This window comes from Chenopodium album, chromosome 2, assembly GCF_948465745.1.
Source record: "Chenopodium album chromosome 2, dcCheAlbu1.1, whole genome shotgun sequence".
NCBI lineage: Eukaryota > Viridiplantae > Streptophyta > Magnoliopsida > Caryophyllales > Amaranthaceae > Chenopodium > Chenopodium album.
Window position 1 is genome coordinate 27,170,704 of NC_137835.1, and position 15,999 is coordinate 27,186,702.

At 35.5% G+C, this 15,999-nt stretch overlaps 1 protein-coding gene across 2 annotated transcripts; it reads left to right on the forward strand.

Annotated features, from left to right (window-relative positions):
- The first annotated feature begins 1,284 nt into the window (after nucleotides 1-1,284).
- Nucleotides 1,285-6,562, forward strand: LOC145584790 (uncharacterized). Of its 2 annotated transcripts, none has more exons than XM_081641583.1 (3): nucleotides 1,285-1,444; nucleotides 2,477-2,595; nucleotides 6,037-6,553. In XM_081641583.1, the coding sequence occupies exons 1-3, from the start codon at nucleotides 1,354-1,356 to the stop codon at nucleotides 6,148-6,150; spliced, it is 324 nt and encodes a 107-aa protein (XP_081497709.1). In that variant the 5' UTR covers nucleotides 1,285-1,353; the 3' UTR covers nucleotides 6,151-6,553. The 2 variants fall into 2 exon arrangements, with proteins under 2 accessions (XP_081497709.1, XP_081497715.1); XM_081641589.1 differs by having other exon boundaries at nucleotides 1,309-1,408; nucleotides 6,037-6,562.
- The last annotated feature ends 9,437 nt before the right edge of the window (nucleotides 6,563-15,999 follow it).

Consider the following 15,999-nt stretch of genomic DNA (forward strand, 5'->3'; position numbering starts at 1 on the left):
TGTCAAACTCATGCATAAAAGATAGGCCTAATCTAGTCACAGAGCATTAAATCAATCAATAGGAAATTAATCTAGCATTGATAATTAACAACAATAAATTACCCCTACATATTATTTATTAGATCCCCATAAACCCTAGAAATTAAACTACTCACAAATCATCATGACTAAACTAATCAAATAAATAAATAAAAGCATAATCAAGGAAGCAAATAAAATAACTGAAGTTAAAGGGGAAGAAATTGTTACCAAAAAGTAATATGGAATTAATGGAAGAATCAAGAACAAAGTTTAGAGAGAGAATTCTAAGAGAATAATTAAGAGAGTAAAGAAAGAGTAAAGAGGAAAAGAAGAAGAAGTCCTAAAAACGTATTACGGAGGAGTATTTATACTCCGTACAAAAATCCTAAACTAAAACAAATTAAAACTACGTTAAACATCAACTAATAAAACACGCGCCCGATCGGGCGAGGCACCGCCCGATCGGGCACGCCTTTTTTATCATAGAACAAATCTTGCGCCCGACCGGGCGCGTCACCGGGCGCCAGACTAAGCTTCTCCCGCCCGGCCGGGCACGCCTCCGGGCGCCAGCCTCTTTGGCCGGGCAGCTCATTTGGGCCACTATTTGGACTTCGATTGGGCTCCAATTCTTCGGGCCAATCTGGGTTTCCTCTTTGGGTCTTGAATACTCGGTCCAAATGCCCCGATATCACCTATACCGAGCCCTTAATCACCGGTTCGATGGCTCTAACCGGCCCTGGGCTATAAACTCTGGTCGTGCTTCTCCAATGCTCGTGATTGCTCCAAAATATCTCGGGAAAATACTCCAAAAGCATAAATTCCTGCAAAAGTCAACCAAATCTACGAAAACACTAGAAAACCCCAATTAGTAACAAAAGTGGGCTCTAAAGAGCCAAAAACACTACTAATTATGACCAAGGGACGGGGGTAAAATACTATATAAAATAGACACATCAGTGGCATAATCCTATTGTAGCGTTTTATAATTATTAATCCTATGTGGCGCTCTAATAATTTTTTAAAAATAAAATCCTACGTGGCGCTCTAAAATCTCGGGAAAAAACTATATATATTTTAAAAAATTCAAACAAACTGTGCATTACACGGGATTTATCTATTTAATTTTAGTGGGGTGAAATTAATTTTACTTAACTAAACCAGGTCTAACATTTGAATGGAGAGAGTAATATTTTTTTTTTTTTTTTTTTTTGTTTAGGCCTTCAGGGTAGTACAGTAATTCACAAAGCTCGATCTTACCCACATAAATATTATTTCACCAGTTGCCTAATTTTCCGCCGTTGGAGACTGCCGTCAAAGAAGGTTTTCCCGGCGATGAGTGCGGCGGAGGAAGTAAAGACTACTAAAGCTCCACGGCGGCGCTTGTCCTGTATGCCTTGCTTCGACGCCCTTTGGTTTTGCTACTGTACTCTCTCTCCTCTCTCTTCTTCTTTGAAATCAAATTTGTGACAGAATTGAAATTACAATTATGTTTGGAATAGTTCGTTTGTTAATGTAATTTGTGCAAACAAATAATCTTCCTCTATTCATTTGATTTCACTCAACTTTCATCTTACTTTTGTTGATCCCTTGGTGATGATGTTAGGTAATTGATGAATGTTGAAGTTTTTTGAACTTTGATCTTGCTTTTGTTAGAGTTTCATTGTGAATTTAGTTATTCTTTTGTTGTTAATTAGAGTTGTGATTGAATTTCAATGGTGGATAATGGACATTTGTTAAAGCTTTGATGGATTTAATTGCTTTCCTAATTGTTGGGCTGAAAAAATAAGTATGAATTACAAATTGGGTAAATATAGGTTAATCTCTGAGATATACAAAATTTGTTTATCACATGGCAATTTTGTGACTATATGTGCAAATAAATTAATTTCTTGAACACTCTTGCGGTAATTCATATTTTCATATTTCTGAAATTCGTTCTTTCTAAATTATGAGGTTACCAGTTACTGGTAAAGATTTCACTCATTTTGGGAATTTAGAGTATAGTTCCAATTGGAATCTATGTGGAATATATCGCCATATCGGCACCAGTAATTCTTGTTCTATCTTTTTACAATGTGGGAAAGCTAGTGATTCTAAGGGGAAAAGTGTTGATTGCTTGGTGTGTAATTTATTGGCATAGTCCTTAGTCACAATACTTTGTATTAATCGCAACACTTTTATTGAAATACTACCATGCAGCCAGTGCAATTTGATAAAGGAAATTACTCTGGTTCTTACTTCTGTGATAACTTCTCTGTTATCTTGCTGATGAAGTGATGATTTCTGATATTTGTGCTGAATCTTGCTTTTAACCTTGTATTATTAATCTATTATAATATTCAAAAATTGTTTCAGGCTTTCAGCCATAATGTAGGATTGTGTTCTTGTCATTTCAGATTATCTACTTTTTTCATTGATCTAAATTTCTGCTAATGACTGATTTTGTTTTTCACAGCACCAGTTCATCAGGTGCAGCAATATTATCGGCTTGGAGTTCTTGACAATTGTTCAGGGAAGTGGAGTAAGCTTGTTGACTGCTTGAGTTTGAAAACTAAGAGTTCAGCTGAATTGCAGGTTTGTCCAAAAATTATGTTGCAGATAATTGGTCAAGCCTATTTTGCTTCTATTGTTAAAACTATAAACCTACCATCAATTAGTGTTCCAGTCATTTTTTTAATCTCTTAGTTGCATTCTTCACTCGTCAGTAGTTCATACTGGTTTTTATTCTTTCTAGTTGTTGGCGAGCCACTTCCAATCTTGCCTAATTTATTTAAGGAAGGGGTGGGGAAGGTTGGAAGTTTGTAACTAATGAGTAGCATGTAATTTGCTCATGAAATTTAATTTCCTTTTATGATCGCATTAATTGTCACTGTTGCTTATCAACAGTTTTAGACTTTTAGGAGTTTTAGGTGCTGCTATTGTCGTTATCTTAAAGGTTACTTTGTCATTATCAATGCTGAAGCAAAATGATATGATGCTCTCCACATGAACTTAGTTGGGTTTCAAGAATGGGAAAGCCTTAAGTCCCAACCATTTATGGGTATCAAAAGTATGAGAATGGTGATATCTTAGAAACATTTTGGGGTTTTGAAAGTGGGGAAACATCAGTTTTTTTGTGTTCCATAGATCTTTTCTTGGGTAGTTGTTAAACCAAGGCGTTAAACAGTCAAGCCTCCAACCCAAACTTATCAGATTTTCCTTGAGCTAATAATTTGTAATCACTCTTCAAATCAGAAGGGAAGAACCCCCTTATTTATTTATTTTTTATTGGGTTATGTTTTATGAAAACGATATTTGAGTTTTATTTATTGAAATTCTCAATGGTCAATAAGCTCAATGAGCTCTTCATCTGGTAGACTCACTCTCCTGAAGGGCTTACCTCTTTAACACTAAGAACTTGTTTGAATTGTTAACTTTTCATAGAAACTCTTCTTGTTCTTATCCCTTGCCTCCTCACTCTTGTTTAGCAGAGTATCCATATTTTGTATCTTTTTCATTCTTCCCTGAATTAGGTTCTCTAGAATTAAAATTACTATGTCTTTTCCGTCTACTTGCCTATTATTTACACCCTTTGTTTTCTAGAGTTCTAGTGGAAATAGGGACAATGTATGTGGGTATTTTGCTTTGAAGGTGAGAGAGATAGAGAGTAAGGGATTTATTACATAAGGCCTCATTTGGTTGACAGGGGAATGTAGGAAATTGCATTTCATGGGAAGTTATTTCCCTTCCTTTGTTTTCTAGAGTTCTAGTGGAAATAGGGACAATGTATGTGGGTATTTTGCTTTGAAGGTGAGAGAGATAGAGAGTAAGGGATTTATTACATAAGGCCTCATTTGGTTGACAGGGGAATGTAGGAAATTGCATTTCATGGGAAGTTATTTCCCTAATGAAATTCCTAGGAATTCCGTAACTTGTTTGGTTGGCATATAGGAATTTAAAGTTCTCTTGAATTTTGATTGACCAAAGGAGAGAAGGGGAGGGCGGTGGGCTTGGTAAATAATTCCATGTATTGTGAGAAGTTGATCGAATTTCCCATGAATTTCCAATTGCTCCATTTTTGCTTTGTGTATCCACCAAACGGTCCAAATTATCAAATCCCATGGATTTCTACTTCCCCTATTTAATGTTGTCGACCAAATAAGGCCTAAAATCGAGCTCCCTAAAGTGGGGTTGTAAATGAGAAAAATGAGTTAAAGGTTATCGTAAGAGGAATAAAGTTAGAGTAGAACTTAAGTAGATGGATAAAAACGGAAAGTGATTTGAACTTAGGAAAACGGAGGAAGTACTAAATTCTTGGATGGAGACAACCTTGCATCTAGTTGGGACATTTTTATGATTATATTCCTCTGCGGGGAGGAGGCTTTGTACCTTATCCAAATTCTTGGCCATTCTTGATTTGTGGCAACAAATCCCAATAAGCGAATTTAATATGCTCCATTCCCAGCACAGCAGACACTTTTCTTAAAAAGGGGTTTGACAATGTTGTAAATATTTATGATGCTTGTGTATAAGTAATCTTTATTTGAAGTGCAACAGAAGATTTTAAAGTGCCATGGATATGGGACAATTGTTGCTCTCCATGTGTTTTAATTCTGCACTCTGAAGTTTATTCAAATTGGATAGTTATAAGATTATACTCATTAAGGATGAAGATATCTGAAACTAGAGTAATATATAGAATTTGCAGAAGTAGTATTGATAGGATGCACCACCTATGGTTTCAATTGTGTCAGTAATGGTACATGAAGACACATTAACATGGATACTTCTTTTGTTCTAGTGTAGATGACAAATGTCTTTTTTTCAACTTCTTAGTTCTTACGAGACTGTTTCCATGCAAGTGTAAATCATTAAACCCATGCGCTTGTACTGTATCCCAAATGACATCGAATTCTCTTGCCAATATGTTGGATCAACTGTGTAGATAAGATGGCTACCCTCTTCATAGAAGCTTTACATAAGCCATAGGGTACTGATGCTATTATGAAAATTTCTCCTTTTTTTAAAGCAGGATTAGTGATAAGTCTTTTACTACCTCCGTTACATGTTATTTGCAACGATTTGACATAAAGTAGAGAGGGAAAATGTCTAATCGTTGCAAATAATATGTAATGGAGGTAGTAGAAAAAAACTAGCCAAATAATCAAAGCATGTGTAGCTAACTAGTAATGGGAAGAGTTTTTTGGCAAGCTTTTCCAGCAATCTACCTAATTATTCTATCATGTGGATTAACTGGTACTCACAGAATAGATCGTAATCTAATGTAGATGCATTGAAGAGTTGTGAATGCAATCAAGAGTAATCTAATGAAGTGATGAACAGCTTACCGAATGTATGCCGCCTTTTTCCTGATTAGTATTAATGGTAGTGAGGTTGTTTTCAATGGATATGCATAATACAATCTGCATTGACGAAGGGGGAAAAAAGAGAAAATAAAGGAAAAGTGGAACAAGGTTTTGTAGATTTTTAAAAGGGAGTTCAGAGGTGCATTAGGATGTAAACAGGTCTCATCATGTTTTGAGATCATGAAGTTGCCTTGTGGCTTCTACTTATATGGATTTAGAGCTGCACTTGCAAAGATCTAGGTTATGCTCTTATTACCCGAACATCCTTTTTTCTGAACTTACTAGCTGTTATTTGAACTTATTTCTAGCTGTGAGATGAACATTGGTATCCCTTATCTGTACATTTTTCCGAAACTTATTTTCTTTATTAGGTGAAAAAAACAAGGTCCTAGTATTTTTCCTTGGTAAATATTTTGCTTAGACCAACTGTTAGATCTTGGATGTCTACTGCTCAATTTGTATCTTAAGCAATAAATTGTTCTGATGACTTGTGTAGTAATAGATTCAGCAAGTTATTGATCTCCTGCTTGCAAAGGCGCTCCCCCCCCCCCCCCCCCCCTCCTCTCTTCCTCTGCCGTATGCATGCTGGTCTGTTTATTTAGACTCTTGAATCTTCATCCAAGTGGTTTTTCTACTCTGACTGACTGAGAAAGTTATCTGCTGAATGCAGGATATTTTGGAAACACGTGAGAAAGAAAAGTTTCATATTTGGTCTTTTAGGACACCGGAAGAATCAGCTGCTAAATGGCAACAGTGGTACGGACATTTAGATGAATCAGAGTAACTACTTCCTACAAGTTTCTCTTTTTCAGACGCCTTCCATTAGTTCAGTTGAGTGATTTAACCAGAGTGCCATATCAAAGCGGTGACTGTCCTTTTACAAGCTCATTTTCAATTTCTTTACCAAAAATCACTGATTTTTCAATATATGAATTAGGACTGAATTTTCTATTATTACCAAAGCTATTGACTCGTAGGATATTATATTTTGGAACAAATTATTGCTACTTGGACATATGGTAATCAAATCATAGCTTATTGAATTCATGAGCAAAATTTTGTCAAGTGTTGCTGATAATTTGATTGGCCAAGGTTGTTAATTTTGCGTTGAACTTCTCTTGTTATCTTCAGCAGAGTTGTACATTGTACATGGTGTTTTGAACCTGTGAAAACAGGCTAGAAAATGTAATAAAGTGATTTATTAAAATTTGATACAAGTTGGTTGTTTTAATTTTTTTTTAAATGCGATCTCTTCAATTGGTTGTCATCCAATGTTTGAAAGAATGTTTTTAATCTTATGTAGTACAGAGTACATTGGATATATCACTGTACAGTATACCTAATCATTTTACCATTTTTAATTTAATAATGAATGAATAATACTCTAGGACTGAGATCATGGAATTGGCATCCATGCTTAGCTTCAATGATCGTATTGAATAAAAAGGACTATGTATTTATAGCCTAGTAATTTGGTAATGACTTCCAAGATTTGTTTGCTACTAAAGGCATCCTCAGCTCAAAGAATCAGAAGGAATATCCAAGGAATAAACGGCATTAGAGTTAGGAACTATCTGCCTGGTTGCTGCAAAGACTGCGATTACTATAATCAACAAGACAGATCCTAGGATGAGATTCATCCTAAAAAGTTCAACTTCTCTTGGGTGGTTTAAAGGTCAAGTTGAAGAAAATGTCAGGCAGTATACCAAGCCAAATGCTCCGATCAGTGCATTAACATCTCCAAAAATTGGAAAGAACCTAGCTATGGTAGTGGTTGCAATCACAGAAATGGACCTTTTTTTTTTTTTTTAAGAAATCACAGAAATGGACCTTGAGATTACTCTCAATGTCACATTGTGGGTTTACACTTTGGATCAAAAAACGTTTTAGGCAATTTAGCTGACTTAAATAAAATAAAGGTAAGTGGGGTAGTTGGAGAATTAAAAAATTGTAAAAGTGTTGTGAAATAAGGGGAAAGATGAGAGATTGAAAGAGAATAAATCTGTGTATATTATTCCATATGATAAGGTGTATATATACATACAATATATTAGGGTTTGATTGGATAAGAATATAAACCCTAGATCTAGACAAAAAGACTTGCGTGGACCTGGTCCACAATAATATTATTGTGGACCCGAGGTCTATACACACGCAATTGACATTATATTGAACATAGTGACCATTATTTTTAACATGGTAACCTTATTTTTAACACAGTAACCTTTATTAAAACTACTACAACGTTTAATAATATTGTGAACTTGAAATACAACGCTATTATCCTAATTTTAACATAGTGGCCTTTATTATTCATATTGATCAGTATATAAAATATTTCATTACAAAAATAACCACTTAGGCCTATATATTACCAAAATGATTTTTATTTCAACATATTGATTTTTTTTAATTATAGTGACCCTTTTTTTTATTAATAAAACAACCATACTTTCTCTAATGTTAGTGGTCCACAATAAATTAGTGTGAACCAGGTCCATTTAATAATTTGTAAGATCTAGATTGTTCCGCAATGATACAAAGGAGGATAATGAATATCCACAAATATTTCATAACACTCCCCCTTGGATATCCATTATTGAATATTGGGCAAGAGTTACGAGTAAGAACAAGTTTGTAAGAATATATAACTTTATTATGTTTGATACATGTATTACTAAAAGAATTTATGGTTTAAGTGCAAGGGATTTCAAGGTTGTTAGATAACTTAATTTATTTCATATCCCCACATGCAAGGGATTTCAAGGTTGTTAGATAACTTAATTTATTTACTTTAACTAGTTGAGCATGCTAGGTTTTGTGCGTTGTAGTTTGTATGTACTCAGCTTTGCTGATTGCGTGTTTTTGTGTGTTTTCTTTTGGTCATGGCCTTCGCCTTTCAATGACCCTGTGATGATCCAATTATTACACTTGTATTATTGGGGAGCAGTATTGCACAGGTTAGCTTGATGATGTGAAGTTCGGGGATTTGACATACGCATTGTCAAGGGATTGGTGTGATTGAGAGTATTCGTTCTTTGTGTTGAACTTATTTATGTTTTACTATTTTAATTATGTTTTGGGATTTTTGATTATTGGTTGGTTTTAAATAAGGGCCTTTATGGTTCCAATTTGTAAGCTTTGACTTATTGGTTTTCTAAATTATATTATTTTAACATTTAAGTTGGAAATCCGCTGCAATACTTTGATAAAGCCTTAACGTTTTAACACTTGGCGGTAACATGCCAATGGTTCTCCTCTATTTTTATTTAAAGTAAGTGGTTTGGAAAAGGGAGAATTATTGAGGTGTTACACTTTATCTCTGGTAGAGAAGAAGATTGCTAAGAGGATTCACGCTTCAAAGGTTAATTCTAAACTATTATGTGATCCTTATTTGTATATGCATGAGATCCTGTTTAGGTGCGTATGAATGTGATTCATGAAATTCCGTTTAGAGTACCTAAAACCCTTTAGTGGTATCAGTTAGCCCCTTGCATATAGTTTACTGGTCACAATAATATGATTATTTTGATGTGTGAATTAGGCTAATTTTAATTCGATTAAGGGGAGGAATTGAATTATGGATTAAAATAACCTTATTAAAATATGATTTTAATTGATTGGAATTGATTAAATTGTGAATTTAATTGCTCAAATAGCCTCTAACCATATTTTTTTTAAGAACCCTAAAGCCCCAAAATTTCGAATTTGATGGTTATGAACCCTAATTTTCGATTTTAATTGTTAAATTTATATAATATAATCTATTTTTCATATTTAAAATTGTTTAGATATGATTAATTAATTCATGTATAATTAGTTTTATATGAATTGAGAATTATTTTATATGAAAAGCCCTAAATTAATTAAAATGGAGATTTTGATTAATTTTTCTGAAATTATACATAAAGGAGTTTGTGTTTAATTATAATTAGATCACCAAAATTAATTTTGCAAAAGTTGTGAAATTAATTTAACTCAAACAAAAAAAAAAAAATTAATAGCTTGAAGGGGAGCAGCCACGGCTGGGTGGCAGAACCACCTAATGGTGGGCCACAGTGGCTGCTCCGGTGGCCGGAAATGGGGGAGGGGCGGCAGGGGAGTCGGTGTTAGGCAAGAGCAGAGCTGAACCTGCAACTGTTGCACGGTTTCAGCTCTACTCGAGCTGGTTGGCGTGCTGGCTGCTGCCTAGTGCGCCAGCCAGCGCTGCTGTGGCTGGGCGGCTGCCTGGCTGCGGTGGCTGGGCTCCGGCCTGGCTGCTGCAGCGGCTGTGACGTGGCTGGGCAGCAAGCTCAGTCACGCAGCTCTGTTTTTCAATTTTTAAAAAATAAAAAAAATAAAATTTCTTGATAAAAATAAATAAATAAAAAAAATAAAATTTCCGATTTATTTATTTTGGATAATATTGAAAAACTGATTTTAAGGGGATATTGAGCAATTCCATTTAAGGTTGTTTTGAATTGATTATAAGATAATTACATAATTTGATTTTTTTAATTAAAATTAGTTGGTTAGCTTATTTTTAGGATAAAATCTTTTAAGGTGGTTAGGATTTCAGTTTATCAAATATGATTTATATTCTAGGATTTCCTAATTAATTGATTTATCCACTTACCATAATTAAGAATATATGATATTTTAATTATTGGCAAGTATAATATGTGATATTATTATGTGGCATTTATATATATATGATATATTATTGCTATAAATGACTAGTATGGCCCTAGATTTAAATTATAAATACGATCTGCGTATCGTTATGTATTTTTGTAATTTAAATACGATATGCGTATTGTAAAGTATTTTTGTAATTTTTATTTAATTAGGAATTAGTTTAATTATTTAAATTCTTAATTAATCCAAAGAAGAGCCCAGATGAGAAGGCCCATGATGAAGGTGGATGGAGATCCATGAAGAGTCCAAGGAGGTGCCCATTCGGCTTAGTTCTTAGGATTAGGGGCCATACTAGCTCATATTTAATTTTGCATTTTATTATTATTCTTAAAATGCTTATAAGTTTATTGTATGTATGTTATCAATGCACTAGAGTTCACTAATTAATAACGACATAATAAACTTAGGTCCCACAAATATTGAGGTTTGCTTTTCCAAATATAAAGTACTTATTAACCCATAATTAATAGTAATAGGTCATGCCTCCGCAGGGTATTGTTATTAATTTTGGGAGGTGAGGTGAAATTGCGAATTTCGCATACTTAATTTGGTTAACCTCAACAAAAATCATCAAAAGCGTTTTGGATTTTGAAGCAAAGGGACAATTAAGCATGAGATGTTTTTCTGTCTAACCAAGAATTACAAATGTTGTAATTAGTAAAGAGTTTACTTAATTAATTACCTTGAAAATGTAATTTTAAGAAAAGGCCCCCGTCTGCTTAACGTTGCATGTTGATAGGATCTTGGAATCACTTATTCAAATAGGGACATTAAAATTGAATAGAGTGCTAAGTAACCTAGAAACTATTGCATGTTTTAGTGCTTTTATAAACATAAAATTGAACTTTGCCTTTTTCTGTCCGTAGATATCATGTCTAACAACAACAACAACTCCTCTATTCCAAGCAAGTTGGACATAAAATTGAATTTGGGAAATTTTCTTGATCGGGAAAGGAACCTAAGAACTGTTCTAAGGTATCGCAATATGGAATATCCTTTGGATCGTCCTTACCCTAGTGAACATGACAAAGACATGACTTCTGAGCTGGTTTCGAAATATGTTTCGGACGCTAAGATTGTTCTTAAGCTCATGCTAAACTCGATTCCAAGTAGTTGGAGTGCGAGATTTGTAAGTTATGAACCCTACATGTTGCTTAAGCACCTTTGTGACATTTGTAGAGGAAAGGTTCGAACTTATAAGAATGGTAACCAAGATGAAAATGTTGTTGATATCGTTAATTCGATTGCGAGGATCAACAACCCATGGAGAATAGGCTTCAGAGTTGATTCTTATAATACTCGAACTCAGCTACTTAATGCCAAACTCGCCCCAGGTGGATCACTGAAAGCCCATTTGCAAACAATGATGCGATTATTTGAACGCTTGGACTTGTTGGGAGCACCACTTGGTGAGGCTATCTCCCATGATGTCATGTTACACTCTCTCCAAGGTGGTTTCGATAAGGACAGACTTGTGCTGGACAGTGATGATTCCTTGAGTAAGCCGTTTGAGTTACTTGAACAAGTTGAATAGAATGGAGATTATATCAAGAAAGATATTATGGCTAACATAGAGAGCGATAAGGAGTTACCAGGTATTTATGTTATAGAAGTTAATTTGACTTCTACTTCTTTATGGGTATTTGATACCGGCTGTGGTTCTCACATAGTTAATGATGTGCAGGGACTAAAAAGAAGTAGAAAAATAGCAAAAGGCGAGGTGGAGCTTCGCGTCGGAAATGGAGCAAGAGTTGCTGCACTTGCCGTCGGAAGTTATAGTCTACATTTACCGTCTAGATTAATTTTAGAACTTAATAATTGTTATTTCGTTCCGTCAATTACTAAGAACATTATTTCTGTTTCTGTTTTGGATCATGAAGGTTTTTGTTTTGAGATTAAGAACAAATGTTGTTCCATTTCTTACAATAACATGTTCTATGCTAGTGCAAAATTGATTAATGGCTTATATGTACTTGATAGGATAGTACAAGTCTATAACATAAATAGCAAGAAACAAAAGTCGAATGATTTAAACCCAACATATCTATGGCATTGCCGGATGGGTCATATAAACCAAAAGCGCATCCAAAAATTACGAAAGGATGGAATCCTTACATCATTCGATTATGAATCATTTGATGTATGTGAATCATGCTTGTTGGGGAAAATGACAAAGTCACCTTTTACTGGAAAGGGTGAAAGAGCCAATGATCTCTTGGCACTTATACATACAGATGTTTGTGGGCCTATGAGTTCAAAGGAAAGAGGTGGGTTTAGTTACTTCATCACTTTTACTGATGACTTAAGTCGATATGGGTATATCTACTTAATGAAGCATAAGTCGGAATCCTTTGAAAAGTTCAAAGAATTCCAAAATGAAGTACAAAATCAACTTGGTAAAACAATAAAAAGCATTACAATCCGATCGTGGTGGCGAATATTTGACCCAAGAATTCGATGATCATCTAAAGGATTGTGGAATAATTTCACAGTTGACTCCACTAGGGACGCCACAGTTAAACGGTGTGTCTGAAAGGAGGAATCAAACTTTACTGGATATGGTTCGATCAATGATGAGTCTTGCTGATCTTCCAATTTTTTTTGGGGGATATGCTCTAGAAACAGCTACACACACACTAAATATAAGCCCGTCAAAGGCTGTAGAAAAGACTTCATATGAGATGTGGAATGGAAAAGTCCCAAACTTATCTTTTCTTAAAATTTGGGGTTGTGAGGTCTATGTAAAACGTTTACTGTCAGACAAACTTGCACCCAAATCAGATAAATGTCTCTTTGTGGGATACCCAAAGGAGACAAGGGGTTACTACTTCTATAACCGTCAACAGAACAAAGTGTTTGTTGCTCGTGATGGTGTCTTTCTTGAAAAGGAGTTTATTTCCAGAAAGACAAGTGGGAGTAAAATAGTTCTCGAAGAAATTCGAGATAAGCAACAAATGGATGTGGATCAAACCACGTCAGAGGCGAGGGCGCATGACTCTGCTATGACAGGTCAGGTGTCGGAGCAAGCTAATTCATTAAGCGAAACTCTTGTCGTCCCACTTGAATCTAATTCATGCGAAAATCTTCAAGATGTTGAAGAGAATATTTCTATTGATGCTCAAGCCCCACGTAGGTCGAGTAGAACAAGGATCCCAAACAAGCAGTTGGTTGATTTCCTGTTAACAGAAGACTCTGAAATATTGATTTTGGAAAATTTTGAACCTACTACCTACAAACAAGCTTTGACGAGCCCAGACTCCGAGAAATGGCTTGAGGCCATGAAATCTGAAATGGACTCCATGTCTGAGAACAAAGTTTGGACCCTAATCGACTTGCCTGATGGGGTTAAACCTATTGGATGCAAGTGGGTGTTCAAAATAAAAACAGACAAGAATGGAAATGTCTATATCTATAAAGCGAGACTGGTTGCAAAAGGATTCAAACAAATACATGGTATATACTATGATGAAACCTTTTCTCCAGTGGAAAAGATTAAGTCAATTCGGATACTTTTGGCGATTGCTGCACATTACAATTATGAAATTTGGCAGATGGATGTCAAAACCACCTTCTTGAATGGGTTCTTGGTGGAGGATGTGTACATGACACAACCTGAGGGTTTTGAGGATCCAGAAAATCCCAAAAGAGTTTGCAAGCTTCAGAGATCCATTTATGGATTGAAGCAAGCGTCTCGGAGCTGGAATCTTCGATTTGATGAGGCAATCAAACAGTTTGGTTTTCTCAAGAGTGAAGAAGAATCTTGTGCCTATAAGAAATTTAGTGGGAGTAGCTTAGTCTTCTTGGTTTTGTATGTAGATGACATACTACTCATAAGAAATGACATACCAATGCTTGAGTCAGTCAAGGAATGGTTGAGAAGTTGTTTTTCCATGAAAGACCTTGGAGAAGCCGAGTACATTTTGGGAATCAAAATCCATAGAGATAGGTCTCGAAGGATGCTTGGACTGAGCCAAGAGACTTATATTGATAAGGTTCTTGCAAGGTTCAATATGGAAAACTCTAAGAGAGGATTCATTCCCATGTCACATGGCATTTCGCTTAGCAAGAGTCAGTGCCCATCGGAGCCTGACGAGTTGAAGCGAATGAGTAGCATACCTTACGCCTCGGCTATAGGTTCTATTATGTATGCCATGATATGCACTCGACCAGATGTTGCATTTGCTCTGAGCTTATGTAGCAAATTCCAAGCAAATCCAGGTAAAGCACACTGGACTGCGGCTAAGAACATCCTAAAGTACTTGAGAAGGACTAAAGGAATGTTTTTGGTCTATGGAGGAGTAGATGAGTTGGTTGTTAAAGGTTACACTGATGCAAGTTTCCAGACCGACAGAGATGATTACCGCTCGCAATCAGGGTACATCTTTTGTCTAAATGGAGCAGCAGTGAGCTGGAAGAGTTCAAAGCAAGGCACTGTAGCAGTCTCTACGACAGAATCAGAATATTTAGCGGCGGTAGAAGCAGCTAAGGAAGCTGTTTGGATAAAGAAGTTCCTAACAGAGCTAGGCATCGTACCTAGTGTTCTAGAAGGAATTGAGTTGTTTTGTGATAATAATGGAGCTATTGCGCAAGCAAAAGAACCAAGATCAAACGACAAATCCAAGCATGTAATGAGGAAGTGTTACCTCACTCGCGAGATTGTAGACAGGAATGATGTCAAGATCTGCAAAGTTCACACGGATGAGAATGTTGCTGATCCACTCACTAATCCTCTCCCTCAACCCAAGCATGAACGTCACGCTAGGGCTGTAGGGTTGAAGCAAGTGTTAGAATGGCTTTAAATTGTTTTTTGTTTAGAGAAACTTGTTACAATTTAAAGACATGCTTTTCATGTTTTATGTTTATATAGTATGAAATTTTTCATCGTATTTAATTTTGGTTTAGTATTAAATAAAATGTCCAATATATTTATTGAATTTAACGGGCTTGTCAAATACGTGATTTGATGAATGAAACCCCATAAGTGAACTGAATTCATAAAATATTTAAGTTCCTAATCTGAGTTGTTAATTTGGACATAAATGACTCAATAAAAGGATTAACATATAAGATCGATTGATAGTGCCGTTTCATACGCTATGGAAACATGGAGATGTTTAGTCAATCATATGGATATGTATAGTCGATACATGATCGAACAGACCTACTTAGAAGTTCTAAAACTTCGCAAATTATATTAGTGGATTCCTTAGACATAAGCGGAACACTACTCAATTCAACGATTAGTGTAACCTTGATGTTGTCAAACGTCATGCCGTAAAAGGGGACTATAAAGGCGACACTCGGGTTGTGCTAAAAGTTGAGTGGGAGTTTTGGTTGCCACAAGATTGAATAGTTTCTCCTATGTTAGATGGGATGGGTGTCTTGGCCTCTTGAAGAGTAAGAATTGAAAATGCATGGCCGTGCTCAAATGGATCATAAGATGATCATTTGCTTAACAATTCAAACTCGGATTTCAAGAAATAATTTGAACGCTGGTATGGATAGCATAGAGATGCGATCATACTATCAAATTAGACGCTAAGAGACTTAAGGAATTTGAATATTGCATACTTGTCTCGGACAAGTGGGAAATTGAAGGAAATGTGTCCTCGACTTTAGTGCAATTACTTAATATAATTATGGATCGTATTATGGAGATAGTAATTCGTTTATTTGGGTCGTCTATACGTCTTGCTAGAGAATGCTATAGAACTTTGGGTTAGTCAGTAACAAACCCGAAGCCCGCCTAAATGGATCCTACAAGGTCACAAATTAGGATTGGATCAATAAAGAAACCCGAAGCCCAAAGTGGGCCTTAGGGTGACCGGCCAAAAAAGGGAAAGGGGAGAGAAAACCCTAACCTAATTAATAATAATATGATTATATACTAATTAGTCAGGGATAATAAAAATATAGAGTATTCAGTTTTCTGAAAAACAACGTAAGTTTTCTCTCA

Coding starts and splice junctions, on each gene's coding strand:
- LOC145584790 (XM_081641583.1), top strand. CDS start 1,354: ATGAGTGCGGCGGAGGAAGTAAAGACTACTAAAGCTCCACGGCGGCGC. Junction 1,445..2,476: donor CGCCCTTTGGTTTTGCTACT/GTACTCTCTCTC, acceptor TGTTTTTCACAG/CACCAGTTCATCAGGTGCAG. Junction 2,596..6,036: donor AGAGTTCAGCTGAATTGCAG/GTTTGTCCAAAA, acceptor TGCTGAATGCAG/GATATTTTGGAAACACGTGA.